The sequence below is a fragment of the Tachypleus tridentatus genome, chromosome 2 (assembly GCF_004210375.1).
Source record: "Tachypleus tridentatus isolate NWPU-2018 chromosome 2, ASM421037v1, whole genome shotgun sequence".
Lineage (NCBI taxonomy): Eukaryota > Metazoa > Arthropoda > Merostomata > Xiphosura > Limulidae > Tachypleus > Tachypleus tridentatus.
In genome coordinates, this window is record NC_134826.1 from 133,357,574 (window position 1) to 133,376,983 (window position 19,410).

At 33.8% G+C, this 19,410-nt stretch overlaps 1 protein-coding gene across 1 annotated transcript; it reads left to right on the top strand.

The window, feature by feature from the left end:
• Positions 1-2,307: 2,307 nt before the first annotated feature.
• On the top strand, positions 2,308-16,350 carry LOC143245147 (uncharacterized). Its single transcript, XM_076491130.1, has 5 exons — positions 2,308-2,592; positions 3,774-3,820; positions 5,625-5,723; positions 10,119-10,242; positions 15,447-16,350. Exons 1-5 carry the CDS (start codon positions 2,574-2,576, stop codon positions 15,668-15,670), a joined length of 513 nt encoding a protein of 170 aa, XP_076347245.1. The 5' UTR covers positions 2,308-2,573; the 3' UTR covers positions 15,671-16,350.
• The last annotated feature ends 3,060 nt before the right edge of the window (positions 16,351-19,410 follow it).

A 19,410-nucleotide genomic window follows, 5' to 3' on the forward strand; every position in this document is an offset into this window, starting at 1 on the left:
GGGCCATCAAACACGCCTGCTTTGATCTTCTCAAATGATAACCCTGGTAAAGCTGTGATGATGTGTTGTAAACATTCACCTTCGGTTTCCAGTACCTTGACAAATTGCTTCATCAAACCTAATTTGATGTGAAGAGGAGGAAAGATGATCTTATCTCTGCTTACAATTGGGTCTTGTATGATATTTGGCATGCCTGCTTCAAGGGAGTCACGAATAGGCCAGTCCTTCTGGACCCAATGTCTGTCTCGTGCTCGGCTGTCCCACATACAGAGGAAACATGGAAACTTGGTGAAACCTTTCTGTTGTCCAAGAAGAAAGTTGACCATCTTTAAGTCTACACAAATGATCCAACTGTGCTCATGATATTTTAATAAGTCCATGACTATTCTCATATCATCATAGTCTTTCCGCAAATGCACTGAGTGACCGACAGGTACTGCTCCATAAACATTCCCATTATGTAAAAGAACACACTTTAGACTGCGTTTTGAACTGTCTAAAAAGAGTCTCCATTCAGCAGGACTATAGTAAGGTACACCCAGTTCTTTGAGAAGCCCTTGGATGTCATGGCAGTAAACAAACTGTCTGTCTTCTGAAAAGAAGATCACTAAAAGCTGGTCACGCTTTCTGAAATATGATACTTTAACAGAGTGATCAACAAGATTTCTGCCTTGTAATCTTGATGCCAAAAGCTCTGCTGCTTTCTTTGAAAGACCTAAATCCCGCACTAAATCATTCAGTTCAGCCTGGGGAAGAGGCTTGGGGACGGGGAAAGGTTCAGTGTCTGAAGAACAGTTCTCCGATTGTGTACACTTTTCTGACAATTCACTGTCACAACTGTCTTGTTCGCTTTTATCATGTCCAATGTCTTTATCGTCCAATGAAGGCAAGCCTTTGAAAACTGGAACAGGAACTTCTTCAGAGTGCGGAGCAGGCCGAATAGCTGAGGGAATGTTCGGATACGTAATCTTATGTCCGTTTTTCTTCCCAACACCCGTTGTGTTTACCATGCAGAAATAACAGTCAGTTACATGGTTGGTGAGTTCGCGCCAAATCATTGGAACACCAAAAGGCAGACCATTGCGTTTTCCTTTGGTCCAGTCTCGAAGCATTTCCTCACAATTGTGGCACACAACATGAGGAGCCCATTGCTTGTCTTGATCACCAAGATGAACTTCAAAATATGCCTTGTAGGCACGCTTGACGAACGAGGATATGTTACGTCTCTGACGATTGAGTGTGTAGCATCCACATATGTAGCAGAAGGCATCAGGCTTGTTTCTGCAATGATATCTATTTTTGGAAGCCATGTTTGATCTGAAACAAAAGAAGAATGATCAAAATATTAGAAGCTATCTATATATATGGACGTGAAAATGCTTATAGATGGTTTACGCAAGTTCACATTTGTACAATTTCATTAACCTCAAATTGCATACAAACTAGAGCTTGTAGAGAAAAACTAATTTCAGATTTGAAATCAGCGCCTAAAACTCCTTCAGAATCAGTTAAAATATCCAATGCAACTCAAAGTTACTGAAAAAGTGTTCCCCAGTGTTATCTGCGGTTTGATTCGTTGCGGTGAAAAAGTGATATATCCAACTGTGTAGGTTTTCACGAAGAAAATAAAAAAATATATTTTTTATTAAGTCCTCATACTTGTAAAAATGGCAGTAAACATAAAATATTGCCATATTGTCTGTAAAAAATGTGTCTTAATTTTGTTTTATTATGATATAACATCACACAAACTGTCACTCAAAAGATTGAATTTTGCCAGCCTAGTCCTTACATATGAAAACTTCATAATATTAGAGAGGAAAAATATATAAAATAAAACACCTATTTTCTTAAAAAATATGAACCATACCGTGAAGAGACTCGTGTTAAAGCAAACTATCTAACAATTGTTCAATTGATATAAAGTACCTAAAATAACAGTGCTATTATTAATATTTAAAAAGGGAAAACATTTCACAGTTTGATGCTACGTTAACAGTGTAGTGTTGTTTTATTTGATATATTTTCTCACTCCATTTTAACTGTTTTTTGAATTTTTAAAATGTTACAGTTCGTTATTAGTCTCAGATTCTTTAAGTATGATCTATGGTAATGTGTTTGAAATGAAAACTGTTCCTGGACGATGAATTATGAAATAACAAAATGACAGCTTGTATTGTTAAGATAATGTACAAAAGAAAATATAAATTGTTTATACTTACAATATTCTTCGTATATTTATGAATATATATATTGTTCATTAAATAAAAAAACACTATGCTTTTTACTTGCTTAAGGAATTTTTTTATATTATAAGGGCGTCATGGGACGGACGTCAAGTATATGTCCTATCATTAAAATTTAGGTCGTGTGTTAGTGCAATAGAGTGTGTTGTATTAGTACTAATTTAAATTGAACAAAGTGATCTCAGTTTGACTAATCTCATTTTACATACGTATTACAGTTAACAATAAGTCCTGTTTTAAGTAAGTTATTGTAAAAAAAGATTTGAAAAAAGTTTAGTATACAGCATCTCATTTTATTTGAATTAATGTCAGTTGAAAATTACAATTATGGATTTAAAGTTTGAAGGTAGGTTTCTGTAAGTGTAATTTATTGTTTTATTTTTAAGTTTTCAGATTTTTAGTTTTAATAATGTTGAATATTATTAATTTAGCGTCAATAGAAATTAGAAAATAATAATAATAGTTAAGGATTAAATTGTAAGTGTTGAGGGACGGTTAAACGCTTAACATTTTTAATTTTAGTTTTAAATTTAAGGGTTAAACTACTTTGGCTAAGCTAACATATTAGTATTACTATTAATCTAAATCGGTTATTTTATAAAACAAGTAACATTAGAATCTTAAATCAGTGTAATTTGTATAAGCTGCAAATTATGTATTATATATCGTAATATACTTAAGTTGTATAAGTGTAGTTGCACAGATTTACTGTTAGTATTAACCAAATGTTTTACTGTTTGGTGAGTATAATTTCAGGTTTTTCTAGAACTTTTTACTAAAGGTATTGTAAACAGTTTTACACATTCAGTTTCAAAGAACATTACTAATTTTTCACCATTTAGTAATGCTACAATTTGTACAAATCTATATTCTAATATTTAGGTAATAAAGATAAGGTCATGAACTGATAAAGAATTAATAATTTAGGTGATTGCATTTAATTTAAATAACTTATTACTACTAGTAATAATATTATTGATAATAATATCAACATTATTCTTATTATAAATTTGCTGTGTCCATTAGAATTATGAGTATCATGTGATCAAAATGACAAATCCAATTTAAAAGGTACCCAAAAAGTAAGTATATCTTAAGAAGCATTGTGATTGTCTGTAATGCATATGGCAATATTGCATTGAATTAAACAATATTCATTTCATATTAATTTTACAAGTTGTTTTTATCTTGGAAAGGATACATCTAAGTTAGCTATTGTGGCTGAAATACCTAAAAGTAGAGAAAACTGTGTAGGACTGAGGTGAAGAGGACACATGAAAATGTCACACTATTTGATAGTCTTTTGGTTATTATTTTTTTTATTCCCAAAGTGTGGTTTATTTATTTATTTTTTGTTAACTTGTAGTTTCTAATATATCAGTAATATATGTATTGCAATTTGCCTAATAATTTAAGAATTGTTTGCTAATTTTCAGTTAAGGTCAGATCATTTCAGAATGAATGATGAAATACTGTTAATCATGCTTGCTATATGTTATATCATACAGTGTATTTTTCATTAATTAGGAGGTGGAACAACATACGAAGAAGTAAGGCCATTAACAGTATCTGAGGTTGGTTTATAAATAATTAAACCTCTACCAAAATGCTGGTTTTCTTTAAACAAGAATGTTGAAGCTGGTTTAAACTAGACTGAGATTATCAGCTAAGAAAGGGATAGCTAATATTAATTCAATTATTAACCATTTTTACAAACTGCATTTAGTCCCATTATTACTATAGAGCCCCTCAACTGTATTTTACATAGAATATAGGCAGTTTTACCTGACTCATAAAGGGTATCCATTTTCGGAGCTAAAGGCTATATAACACATTTGCTGTTCTGTTAGTGGTAATTTATCAAAATAAGTCTAATTTCCAAATTCAAAATAAGTTGATCTATCCAAGTGACTTCTGCAAATGGATCATGTTTCCTGTATGAAGAATACAGGATTGCTCAAGTTTTAAATGGCTTTTCCAAAGTATGTCTTGTTAATTATTAGTTTAAAGTTTTTTGTCAAAGACAAGTGCAAAGAGTCTAGTGGATTAAGCCTTATCACCAGTAATTACATTTTTGAAATTTTGAAATTATGCAAGAACATTTTTCTTGCATGATCAGAAAATATTATTTCATAAGGAACATTAGTTACTAAAAGAAACTGGGATTTTTATTAGAATGTTTACTGTTATCAGTTTTCAAACACCTTAGTTATTAGATGATAAAAACTAAACTGTATTGTTTGGAAGTAGGACTGTATTTTTCTGAAACACTAAATGTAAATATTTCTTGGTTATAAACAAATATGAAAAATATTAAATGGTAGCTTTACATTATGGTTAACTGAGATGGTATACTGCCGAATCTTAAGTTTTATATTCACCATAAAATTTTGACCACAAGGAACCATTTGGTTCTTATAGGCTGTCTTTATATTCTTACTTCTAACACAAAAAAGAAAGGTTAAAATCATTGAATATTCTCTTAACATTTTTTTGAGGTGCTGGTTGCCTCTATTTTTGATGACATTTCACCTATAAGTGAAAGTTTTAGGAAAGTTATCTGTCATAAAATATTAAACTTGTGTCTTCTTAACCTGTTATGTTTCAGAAGTTGATACAAACAAATTTGAGGCCTTTATATATAAACTTTCCATAAAACTTCAGTAATGTTTCTTACTCTTCTTTTTGTAAAATAAGAGATGTATTTTTTAAGATAATCTTGCAAATCACCCTTTTAGGTTTTCTCTACTTTCTTTCCATACATCTAGTTAATTTGTTGAAGTGGTGGGGACAGAGGTGTTATTAAACGATGTATAATGTCAGCCTCACTATATCTGCTCTGTGTATTACTCACTAGGCCTTTTCCCCAACATATGATTTCTTCAAGCTCACCTTGACGTGACAGACACAATTTCCTAAACTATTAAGAACTATTTAAAGTACCTGTCCCCTGGACAGAAGTTACGTAAATTAATGATAGGTTATCTTAAGACATGAAAAGTTGCTTCTCTTACATGTAATTATAAAAAAAATGCAAAAATGTCCATACAAACAATAAAATGCAGCACAGAGTAGTTTTGTATCTTCCCATGGATACAGAGAACCTCCTTGACGATTTAGGTGAAGATCCATCCATACTCTATGAAGTAGTAATATGGATAGACAATAAACAGTACTATTATATTTATGTAATTTGATGTACTGATTGAATGGTTGTCTTTGATATTTACTGTGAAGCTGGTCATAGCAAGCTATGAAGGATATTAGGTAATTAGTCATGGAACTTTATCCTTTTATTAACTTGTTTAACACTCAAACAACTTTCTTTGTGGCTGGGGTATAATAAAGAATTCTTTGTGTTTTGTGTGTTTTTTCTAGAATGAACCACCTACTAAAAGAAGACGAACAGTTGAAGACTTTTTTTCATTTTGTCAGTTCATTTTAGAATATGAAAACTATGAGGCCATAAAACAGGAGGTAAAAGTTGATTCTTTTTAGTTTTCAGTTAACATCTGTTGTAATTAAATATGTGAAATATCTTTGATTATACTAAGATAAATCAAGTTTACTGCATTTATTTCTTAATTTTTATGGAAGTTATGAAATTGGTCAATTCTACCAAACTTGTACAGAGTTTTGTAAGTGAAAATAGATAAACAAATGTTTTCTTAAGAAACATTCAACTATTTGGACATTTTAAAGATTTTGTGTGGAATTTGAAAATTTCCTGATTCATAAAAGCATTTTAATCTTCAAATGAAAATTATGTTGCATGTTAGACAGGCAACATGCTAAAAGAAAAACATGGCACAAGAAAATGTTGTTTAACAAACCTTTACATTTAATTTAAAAAATTAATATTTTGCATATGAAAGTATTATACTTACCAATAATTTACCAACTTTTGTTAACATACACTTAGTAATTTAAAAGTTATAGTGTGAAAACTGTAACAAGCACAAAATGGTTTACAAGGTTGGTTCTAGGAACTGAACCTATTGTGAAAAGAGTTAAGACTGTAAAAGTGATTGATAGTGTTTATGTATTATTCTTTTATGTACTGATTGATGAGAATGGTAGGACTAGGGTAGTTACCTTTAGCTAAGACAATTTTATTTTTTTAACAGGATGTTTGACATCTGCAGTGATTACCATGGGGGCAGTAAATTTAAGTCAGTTTAAGATGTAGTTTAGTCACTATATGAATGATAAACTCTGGCTTTGAGTTAAAAAAAAAAATTGTTTTAGGTTAGTAGTTGGGACTACTGAGATGGCTCAGTTGTTGTCCCTGAACAGTGTTGTGTTAGAAACTGGCTGATGTGTGAATAATATGCAAAATTAAAGTAACATAGTGCACACTGAATTCCAACAACCAGAAAGGAAAATTTTTCATAAAGTCTAGGTGTGGCAAAAAACAAGCAAACTAATAGAAATGCTTTTCGTTGCTTGTGCTGCCTACATATCGAGAAAAAGTGATAGAAGAAAACTTTTTACATGAATCATGCTTGTCAAAGAAGTGCTCGTTAACATTTTGAATAATGTTGATTTGGTGAATTATTCCAAGTTTAAAGAGTTACCTTATAAATGCTTTCTTTCCCTTCTTAGTTTAAGAATGAGCTTACCACATTTCACATCAGTTGTCAAGGGAGTTGTGCTGTTTGGCTTTCTTTCTCAGGTTATTTTAAAATATTGAATTTACTAACTGTTGAGACCATTGATGGCTCCTTTATTTTTATATGAAGTTGGCAGTATTGGTTACCTTTTCTTACGTAGTTTCAAAACATGCAATACATACTAAGTAAAGTGATGTCTTTGTAATGAGAAAGTTAATTTACTGAAATTTCACAAGTGTTTTTGTGCCACATGGGAGAATGAATGTCTACGTGCTTCAGTTTTTTGTTTTTATTTTTAACATTATTGTAATTGTTCTTTGCTGGCTTGTAAGAATAGTACACACACTTACTGTTATTGTACCAAATGTCTTATATAGTGTTCTAACTACTACTGTTTGTGGTATTATCCCAGTTGGTGTGAAGAGCTCTGTATTGAGTGAAACATTAACAATGGATGTAATAAATATACTGTGATTAGAATACAATTATTATACACTGTTCTAGTTCTTGAAGATTCATAAAGGACTAAATTAGGAATATAATGTTTAAAAACATAATAGGCCTAATACTTGTTTCTTTTGGTAAATGTAATAGTAATTATTCATCCCAACCTACTAAAGTGTACGTAGTATAACAGTTATTATTGGTTGAGTGTGTTAGTGATTTCTTATAAACCAGGAATCATAAAAACCTTTTTTATTATATCATTGTAGTAATTCTATGGAGAAACCTACGTTAATAATGTTAAATTTCCCATCTGTTTGAAGTTCCCCGAAGAATCAATGGGAAATACAACTACCAAAGATGTATGTTATTTCAAAAGTGCTTGTGAGGTGAAAAAAGTGTGAGGCTGCTAATGTTTCTTAGAAATATTTTTAATGCAACTGTAAAATTAAACAGTGAAAAACTACATGAATATTTCTAATCCTAATACAGTTTTTTATTGTTTAAAATAACTACTAAATAGTATGCAGATGATGTTGAAACTATGTACAGGTATTTTTATGGAAATATAGTTACATATAAATATATATGTAAATACAATGTTCATTAGGTCAGTTTTGTGTTTTTGAGCCATCAGTTTTTCATACAAATATTTAATTCATATATTTGAAAATTTTAAACTTTTAACATATTTTCAGACAATATGAAATGAAATAGTTTAGGAATGTGTAACTGGGGCATAAGTTTAAGAAGTGTGTGTTTTAGTTACATATTATTGTAAGTTATATTTTTTGTATTTAATTTAGATGCTTTCTAGATGGAGCTGCTAATTATGATAATATAATAATCTGGTAATTTTAATATCAAAGAAAGGAAACATGATTTATGAATATGGGTAACAAATGAATGAGTGGTCAAGTACTTGTTGACAGTGATTGACAGTTCAGTGTTGATGCCTGCAAGGTCAAATAATTGTTGATCGGGTAAAGTTAATCAGTAAGTTAGGTACATTTTTATCAGTCAAGTAAATTTCTATTAAATATTAGTTTTATAGTTTATATGAAGCTTGTGTGTCAACTTAGACATATAACTTCCTTTGAAGTGGGTAACAAAAAGAAAGTTTGTTATGCTTACATGGACTTCACTCTGCATTAGTCTTTTAAAATGTTTCATTGTCACTCTTCCAGGGTTCAAATGGACTCCATAAAACATTTAATTTAAAACTGTTTAAATAATAATAATGAATTGTATTAGAAACAGAATACTAATCCTCAAAACATTTTTCTATATTAATCAATAAATGAAAATTCAATATTAGGTCATGTTCGTTTTTTACCACCTAATCTAGTGTTACAGTACAAACATGTGCTTCCATCTGTTGGTGGTGACTTTTACGAAATATGTGGTGTTTGTGGATATCCAGGAAAACTAACATGGTACTTACACTATTTTTTATAAAATTAATTTAAAGAATTCATCCAATAATAGAACACCTCACAACAGATTTTTTTTCTAACATTAATTTTCAAGCTTAGTTCAGTGAATTACTATTAATTTAAAAGGTGGTCAATGAGTAACAGGAAGTAGGTACAGATGCTTTAGAATAGATGAACACCTTTCAGAAGGAGAAATAATGGATGGATCTTAGAGCATGAATAGGTAGAAGATGAAATTCAGTTCGAGTCAGAGATACGTTGTATTAGTAAAAAGGAATTTATATGCTAAAAGGATTAATAAATTTCCCCAATGTTTATATTGACTGTTAATCAGTAGTTTGTCATTAGATTCCAACTTAATGAAAAATGTAATAATTAGTGCAAAATATGCAGCAGTTGAATAAACTTTAAAAATTAAAAGGGTGTGAATAACTTGTTGTATTCAGTGAGTGAAGACATACATAGATACACTGGTTTGTATGTAATCCCTTGTATGATATCAAAAGAGGTTTGTATGTAATCTCCTGTATGATTTCAAATGAATTTTTTAATTTTATTTTCTATATTAATTATGGTTCTTAGATCAGCAGGTTTTACTGTTTGCTTAAAAATACCATTTCTTTTCAGTTAACACCTAAGTTCGGAAAAAGATAAAGGAAATGTATTTTACTTTGGTTTTGTTTATTTGCACTGACCTCTCTCTAATGACTATCTTAGCTGAACACTTGAACAGTTAGGACCCATCGTTTTTATCCATCCAACATTAATAATTGTGTTATGTTATGAAATAAAATATTAATCTGGACTTGTACCTCTGCATTGTAAAACATTTTGTAAAGTAAGAATTCTAGAAGTAAACAAAATACTAGCATAATTCCTTCAAAGTATAAAACCTGTGTGGCCTTTACTGTTTGTTATTATTGTGATCTTTGAATCAGTACTAAAGCTTATATGTGCATTGGAATATTGTCAGTTTTTCTCTGCACTGATGTTATTCTTGTAGAGTGTTAAGTAACATATTTAGGATTACTTAATCTTTTGTATAATCTTAACATATCTATTAAGAACCATGTGAGGTTTGTTCTTAACTGTTAATTATCATGAGTAAACACAAACCTTTTATACAAGTTTTGTTAGAAAAATGCTTCAGTGTCACATCATGATTAATATGCTGAGGATAGAATATTTTGTGAATTTCAAAGCTAAATCTTCTCTAAAAAACTGCATGTGAACAGCACAAAAACTAATTTAATGTTGCACTTAACCCTGGATTAATAAACACTGAAGTTAGAATGTGCAGAAAGAATGATATTGTGTTTGATTAATAATTTATTTTTTTTGCAGACTTCTTATCTTCTGTAACTTTTTTTAATTAATAGGAACTTTGTCAGAAAACTGCCAGCCCTTCAGAAAGTTTGGATAGTACACCTGACAATTTCTCTTCAGATAGCAACTGCAGTAGCAGTTCTCTGGACAACATAAAATCTACAGATGTTGAGTCAGGTAAAGCACTGAACTTAGTAAACTTTAAAGTTATGTGGCCTTTGTTTACTTGAATTTGGATGTATTTGGAACTATTTATTATCATTTTAAACATTTTAGTAAAATTACTGACACCAATTAGAAATGTCTCTAAAATATTTAATGTTTCAAGAGTTTATAGGATATACCTGTGCAAAATTGTGCGGTTTAGGTGAGAGGTCACATGACACATTACACTAAAAATGACTTAAGTAATCAAACGTTAAAAAAAATTAAGTGTGGAACTGTAAATATTGTGCAAATATTTAACATACTAATTCTACATGTATTAACAGTAGAAATGTTACTCTACTAGCAGAGTAAAATCTAACACTTTATACAGTGAGGTTAGTTCTTAACTGTTAATTATTATGAGTAAACACAAAGGTATATTTTCTGCTTGTTAATTACTCATAAACATGTTTAAGTAGTAAGATGTTGCTGTTAGTATTTTGAGTAGTTAAGAGTTAACTACAAGTCTAAATAAGGGAGCCTCCCCTCCTCCAGCAGACTGTTCCCTGTTATATTAATCCGGTTATCTTTACAGATTAGTATTTATGTATCAACTGATATATTACATTTGAACATATAAGCAACTGTTGTAGTGATCCACTTGCTAAAACTTTATTGTTACAGGTAACAAAGTTTATAGGTTCCCATCTATAACACTGGTTTACAAAAAAATATTTTTTGTCTGAGGCAAGAATGTGAATAGGTGTTTTTTACTAATTTGAGTGTGCTGAATTCAAATTTATAAACAGTTTTGCTCTATCACCTCTAGTTTTCTGGCTTTTAAATAGTCTCATTTTAGTATATACAGAGTATATACGTGCTTATTTCAACAGTTGCAGCAGCTTATTACAGATAAAATAGGATAGATAAAGAACATTGACGGAATAAATATACTTGGATGACACAATGTACACAATTCATAGTACCGCAGACAGTTAAAAGTGTGTTTTCTTAGATGATCTGGTGTATTTTGCCTCCGGGATGTCACGCAAGAGCATCCAGCAGAAGTCTCCCATCATGCTTGGGTTCCACTTGCCTTGGTAGTTGCTCTCCATCTTCGTAATGTCTTGGTGGAATCTTTCTCCGTGCTCATCACTCACTGCTCCAAGGTTTGGAAGGAAGAAGTTGAGGTGGGAATGGAGAAAATGAATGTTGAGTGACATTCGGCATCCCATATCCTCGTAAGTCTTTAGCAACTTCTCAATACAGGCTTGGTAATTTGGTACGCGTGTGTTACCAAGGAAGCCACTACAGACTGACTTAAATGCTTCCCATGCTCTCAGTTCCTTTAAGGTAAGAAGCTCCTCAAAATCAGTATTCTTCAGCACTTCTCGGATTTGAGGTCCAACAAAGATGCCCTCTTTGAGCTTAGCAGCACTGAGACCTGGGAACACAGTAGACAAGTGTTGGAAGGCAGCACCATTTTTGTCCATGGTCTTCACGAAATTCTTCATCAAACCAAGCTTGATGTGAAGAGGAGGAAGAAGCACCTTCTTCATGTCAACCAGAGGATTCTCCTTGACGCTGTGTTCGCCAGGAACGAAAGTGCTTCTAGACCCCCAGTCTTTCTGCTTGTAATGCTGGGATACAGCTCGATTATCCCAGAGACAGAGAAAGCAACAGTACTTTGTGAAGCCCGCTTGCATACCCATAAGAAGACCAATGACCTTGAGGTCCCCACACAGACTCCACTGGTACTGGTTGTACTTAACAGCTTCTAAAGGAAGCTCCATATTGTCATAGGACTCCTTTGAATGGACAGTGTGTGCAGTGGGAATGCTGGGATATTTATTCCCGTTGTGCAGAAGCACAGCCTTGAGACTTCGCTTGGAAGAGTCTATGAAAAGACTCCAGTCTGAAGGATTATGTGGCAAACCAAGGAAAGTGAACAAGCCAGGTACATTTGTGCAGTAGCACAACTTGTTTTCCATGTCGAAAAATGAAGCAAGGTCTTTGTTCCGATTCCTGAAACTAGTGATCCTTACATCTTCCTGGACTAGGTTCCACTATTTAAGCCGAGAAGCCAAGAGCTCTGACTGCTGTTTTGACAGATACAAATCACGAGCAAGGTCATTCAGGTCTTCTTGCGTGATCCAGTGTGGCTCGTTGCCACTTGTTCCTGAATAAGAAGAGTCAGTATCTTCGGAAGAGATTGACTTGGCAGAATCTTCCCTTGGAGGCATTTCTTCATCTGATGAGGAAAGAAGATCCTTATTTACTGGAGGTGTTGGGACAGGAAGATCATCTGAATGGGGAACAGGTCTCATAGCAGATGGAAGGTTGGGATATTTGATCTTTTTTCTAGAAGATGCATTGAAACCAGTTATATTTGTTAGACAAAAATAACAATCATCTGCATGGCTTCGTGGCTCTCTCCAAACCATTGGGACTGCAAAGTTGAAAGCCGCTTTCTTGCCATTAAACCAAGCAGTTAGTCCATTGTAGCAGGGTTTACAACAGATGTGTGGAGCCCAAGATTTGTCCTGATCACCAATTTTACAGTCAAAATAATGAAAGTAGGCAGTTCTGAGGAGGGAAGTGATGGTTCGACGCTGTGCAACTGTCGTGAAGTCCCCACACACGTAGCAGAAAGAATTGGCCTTGTTGAGGCATCCTCGGTGTTTTGATGAGCTTGAAGCCATTGGAGAATCTGAAAAAAAACAAAGTAAAATTAAATCATATGTAAGGCAATAATAATTATGTGCGTCGTTGGAACTTGTAATACAAATATATACCCAAAAGATTGTGTAACACAATTGTCGAGGGACACCAACCTCCTGCGCTGACTGCCAGTGCACTACTGGCTGTTGATTGAGACGTGTTGGCTACGCTTAACTGCCAAAATCCGTCTTGATATATAGCTATATATATAATGTAATGCTATCACTTACATTTATTGCATAATAACTAAAAAAGAAGACATAAGTCACACACTATTAGAAATTAACCCTGAATGCATATACGCCTTTATGTACAGTATGTGTACAAAATGTACAGTATGCATATCTAAAAAACTAGAGGTGATGAGTAAAAACGGATTTCAAATCTGAATTCAGCACCCCCAAATTAGGTTAAAACAGCTATTTTTGTGCTTGCCTCAATTTTTTTGTAAACCAGTGTAATCTATGTTTATAATTTGTAATTATAATTAGTGTAAATTATAAGTTGCACTATGTATGCTATTTATATAGTGTAAATATTCTGTAGAATAATATTTTACTGTTGTTAGTAATTATCTAATGGCATGAATTGCTATCTTAATATTTTTTTTTGCAAAATTTAAGGGTACATATAAATTTTCCCTTTTTTCCTTCATGTGGGGACAACCTTGAAGAATAAAATGATACATTTTCTTTTGTATAGAAATTGTATGTTAATAGGGAAACAAAGTCATTGAAAAATTCAGATGGAAATTATATAAACTGCTCAAAAGAATCAAAGGAACAAGTATGTTTTCTGATGTAATTTATCTCGGTGTTCCAAATGTGATATTTTTATTATTTTAGGTAATTTGTACTCATTTCAGTTCCATCTGTATCCATTTTTTAGTATGTGATGAATGGTAAAACATGGAGAAATAAAATTTTAAAAAATGATCAGTATCACCAAAACTTGTATCCCATATGAAACAATGCTTTAAACAGTTTACATGCATTTATTCAAGAAATGTTTGAAACATTCAATGTGTAGTGTGACCTCCACGGGCTGTGACACACTCCTGACACTGATTTGGCACACTTTGAATCAGTCTATCAATGTTATCTTGGGGTATGGCAACCCACTCGTCTACCAAAGCTTGTTTGGAACTCCTGTACATTCTGAGGAGGGTGCTGGCATTTACTAACATGCCTCGACAACATATCCCAACAATGTTCAGTCAGATTTAAATCTGTAGATCTGGCAGACCACTCAAAAGTATATTCCTTCCTTGTCAAGGAAGTCCATATGCAGTCTGGCAACATGGGCTTGCACATTAACCTGCATGAGAATGAACCCATCGCTGACATCACCGGCAAAAGGCTTCACAATGGGTTCCAGAATTTCATCTCCATATCATTGTGTTTAGAGCACCCCTGTCGAGTACGAGTAAGTCCGTGTGGCCACCTAAGCATATGCCTGCTCAGACCATTACAGAACCTCCTCCATAATCATCGACTCGCACAATGCTACAGGCAGAAAATCACTCTCTTCAGTGTGTCCACACTCTTGCACGTTTATCATCATGAGACACGGTGAACCTGCTCTCATTTGTCCACAGCATGGTGGCCCATTGATGAAGTTCCCAGTCCAGGTTCTGCCAAGCAAACTCCAACCTGGCTGCATGGTGGTGTGCTGTCAGAATAACACCTCTTGCAGGCTGTCTGGCCCTAAGGCATCCTTCTTACAGATGATTGTGTCAACCTACAGGTTCCAGTGGAATGCTGAAGGTCATTTTGCAGTGACCGTGCCATAGCTAACCTGTTCCGCAGAGCAGTTGTCACGATTTAGCGGTTCTTTCTGGCTGTTGTGCAGCAATGACAACCTCGACCTGGTCTCTTGCCATAAGAGTTCGTCTCCTGGTAGCATTGTTAAAGTCGATTGATGACACTTGGTGACACACTGACACGTTGTGCCACACTTCTTTGGGTCTGGCCATCCTCCAGCATCTGGACTGCCCTAGCCACCTCGTTCTCAATCAGATGGTGCCTGACAGCTTGGGTGCACAAGATGAAGATATGCACTGACAAACCGAGCTGCAAAGGATCCACATTGGTGTTTGTTTCTAGAATTAATGAGGAATGCACAGTTTCACGTAACAGCCTTATATAGGGTATCTTGAGTTGTATTCTCCTTGAATGAGGTGAGTTTCGTTTGAGTTGCTTTAAACTTCACTCGCAAGCTTAAAAAAATACTTGTAGATGAACAGATGTTTTTCATACATAAATTTAGTTATGACAAAAATATATTGAAATATGTACTTGTTCCTTTAATTTTTTTGAGCAGTATACACACACATACATACATACATACATACATATATAGTATATTTTAATTATTTCTTTTATGCAAATGGTATGTTCAAACGTAAAAAAAAAAGAGTACTAAAGACAAAAATAGTGATGAACAATGTACGCCCTTTTAAATACTGTTGTGAATCGTAACATTATGTTATTATGTATTGTTTTTGTTGATAGATGATGATTCTTGGGACATGATTACGTGTTTTTGTATGAAGCCATTTGCTGGAAGACCCATGATTGAATGTTCTCAGTGTCTTACGTGGCTGCACCTGTCCTGTGCCCAAATTCGTCGAAACAACATCCCAGATGAGTTTACTTGTTATCACTGCAAGCAGACTAGCAACTCTAGAAGGAGGAGGTCACAGAGAGTAAGAGATGAGAGAGGGCTGAGTGTGTAACAACTGTTGTCTTTCCTTGATCTCAGTTTACTGCCTTGTTTTGTAAATATTATTGTACAGAGCTCTTACAGCAATTCACCACCAGTGTCCTGCATCTGTGAGGGATGAACTTGGGACAGCATTCATCACCAGTGTCCTACATCTTTTAGGGATGGACTTGACAATGTTTTATTTCATTAAGTTTAATGAACTTGGGATAATAGTGATTACCAGTGTCCCACATCTATAAGAGATGGACTTGACAACATTTTATTTCATTGAGATTAATGAACTTGGGACGATATTGATCACCAGAGTCCCACATCTATAAGGGATGGACTTGACAACATTTTATTTCATTGAGATTAATGAACTTGGGACGATATTGATCACCAGTGTCCCACATCTATAAGGGATGGACTTGACAACATTTTATTTCATTGAGATTAATGAACTTTGGATGATATTGATCACCAGTATCCCACATCTTCTATGATGGATACAGTTTTATAATTTTTTTTTTCACTAAGTTAAATGAACTCTGTAGACAACATTCACTCCCAGTTTCCCATGTTTACTTTCATGAATGAACTTTGTAGCATTTTGGTTTATTAAGTTTAATGAACTCTGCAGAAAACATTGACCACCAGTGTCCCACATCTATAATGTGAATTAAATTTATAGCATTTTGTTTTATTAAATTTAATGACCTCTGTGAAATTCTTATTAGACAAGTCATTAATCAATACAGGAAAGATCAGAATGTCGTGGAGCTTTTTGAAATAATTTTCAAATGAACTATTGCTCAGTTGTTAACATTTGAACAAAAACAAGATACTAGATTCATCACACACACACTTCTGTTGTTTTTTAAATGATAGTTGTTGTGTATGTATGCATGTTGTTGATTTTAATGAATTACTTAAGTAAGTGTTTCATAGAAAAAATTAAATCAAATATCAGATACTTTATTTCCTTTGTTACACAGAAGAGAGGAATGGCTTAGAGTAACCAAGAAGTAGACACTCAAGTTTCTAGGCTAAGAGCTTTAGTGAATGTTAGCTATCATGAAACTATTGTAATAGTGTAGTTTAAGCAACAAGTCTTAGTGAAAGTAAATTGCTCTAGAAAAAACAACAACCTTCCATCAATCATATCAAAATCAGATAAATACTAGCACATGAAGTGAACTTGGTGATCTAGTCTGATTGATCGTGTTGAAAATAAGAGAGGTATTTGAATGTGAAGTGGACTAGACAATTTAACAAAACAATCAGGTATTGATATTACATAAGAGATATGCATCAGTAGGTGGAAATTGGATATTACTTTATCATATATTCCAGGTATAGTTAGGCTAACAAAGACGAGAAAGGATTCAATGGAACAGGCAATGGGTAACTAACTTTGTACCCAACAGCCTAGCTTTGAACACCTGCGACTGAGAACATTCATTACTCTATATCCACACTTCAGTAAGAGAATGGCCAGATCATTACTTGCAAATATGATAACAAACATAACTTGTAAACATCCTGGGCTTCCACTAGAAAAATAACTCTCTTAGCCACTGTGGCTAAACAAAGTAATTTTCTTTTAGCCAATATGCATCAACTCCATCCAGTAAAAAATAGTTGTAATTATGTGAAAATCTACAAGACATTAAGTTTTGTACTATTATTTATTCCCCAGCAATCTTCCCCACCAAAAAAAAAAACAAAATAAACATGATAAAGAGGAAAATAAAGAGATACATTTCTCAAAATAACACACAAGAAAAACAAACTTCAAACTAGAATACGGTAGCATGACTAGTAAGTAGATAAATCCAATGGCAGCTCTTCAGCCAAATCATTCATAACAGAAGATGTGGTAGAAGTTGACACCTGAGGTTCCGAAGCACATCTCTTCAACAGGGAATGGTACCCACATTTGTCTTTGTGAGTGACCCAGTATCTGAATGCAGAGTTGAAGTTAAAATAATCTAAAGGTTTGGACTCCATGGATAAGTTCAGTAACATTTCTGTGTTGGCCACTGCTCCTGGCATCTGTTTTGATGTTGTACCTGCTAATTCCCTGCTCACAGTCAACAGATGTAACTGGAATTATTAATCCAATTGCTGCAAACTGAGACAGATTTGGAAAAGTTTGATGGGTCTGGTTGATGTATTCCTTGTAGAACCTCTTCATGTTTCTGTTTTTGTGAGCATCCTGTCCCATTATGTTCTTTAGTAGCAGCCATTCAGTCAGTGCCTCATCCTCATTGGTGAAAGGAGAGAAGTGCTGGATGAGTTTCTTCAGATTATCCTCATCAGATGCTGCTTTGCTGTGACATGGGATAAATATTGAAAAAAATGACATGATGTTAGTGTCTGGGAATGCTACTTGTAGTTTTGTGACCACCTCTTCAACAAATGACTCAGCAGTTGATCTGTACGTTTCATGTTGTTTATTAATATCTTTGATGTCATGGCTTCTGTAAGAAGTGTAACCACTGGCATCAGGAGCTTGTGGAAGTTCCTTCAGTGCAGTCTATGTGTGAGGACCAGGGATGTGTACCAGCGACTGAATTGACAGAATTGAACCGTCAATAATTGCTTTAGCCTGATCATAAGATAAATCAGCTCTCTCTAGAGATCTTGACAAAAGTCCAAGAATGCCAACAGCGTCAGCCAAAAAATGTCATCGTGACAAAGCTGTAACATGGCATTTGCTGGACTAGACCATGTAGCAAGGCTCAGCCTGGAGTACCACGTTCCATTGCTGCGACCTTCAGGCAGCTTATCACAGATGCAATACATTTGACTAGTGCTTGGATGGTATCATTAAAAGAAAGCCATCGTGTGAAGAACACTTGCTTGATTTTGTTGCTTTTCTCTCCATGCAATGCTTTACTCTCTTCCAGAACTCGACACAACTTGGGAGAATATTTCAGGCTTTTTGCAAACTGGTTCAAAATTGAAATGTGCTTCACAAGGTATGGCACCTGGTTTACTGCCTTTTTAGCTGCCAACTGTAATCTGTGTGCCAAACAAGGACTTGTTATTATCCAGGGGCATTCCTCCTTAAATTTTGCAGCAACACCTGTTTTTATGCCCACCATAACATTTGCATCATCAGTTGCAAGTCCAACCAAGTCAACATCAAACAATTCTCGATCTGCCATGACTGAGAGCATTGTGTTGTAGATAGAATCAGCCACAGTGTTGGTCAGCTCACGCACAGCAAGGAATCGACTTGTAACCTCACATAATGATGAAAAATACCTGATATAAATTATCAGTATAGAGGTATTTCCTGCATCAGTTGCTTCATTTGCTTCAAGAGCAAAAAAATGGGAAAGGCGATGCCCGAAAGTCTGCCTGCATTTCATCCTGAACTACATGATTTTGGGTACTGTACATATCATCTAGAGACTGGCTGTGGGTGTATATGAAGCTCTCTGTTCCACTTTGTGACTGAGTCTGTATTTTCTTTAGAGAGGTCACTCCCTGTTAAAAAATATATTAGAACTTGTGTTTTGAAATAAGATCACCAATTAAAGTAATAAACAAAGATATTTGGAAGAGTTGGCTTGCTACTTAATTTTTGATAGATATTTTCAAAATGTTTCACTTTTGGAAAACTGTCAAATTGACTTTTGTTTTAAGAAAATACTGTAGAAAACAAAGTATCTTATTAATACTAGAATGAAGAATATTCTGACATTGAATACTTGTAGTGAAAGGAGGGAATGAAACTTCACAGTTGGGATGGCTTCC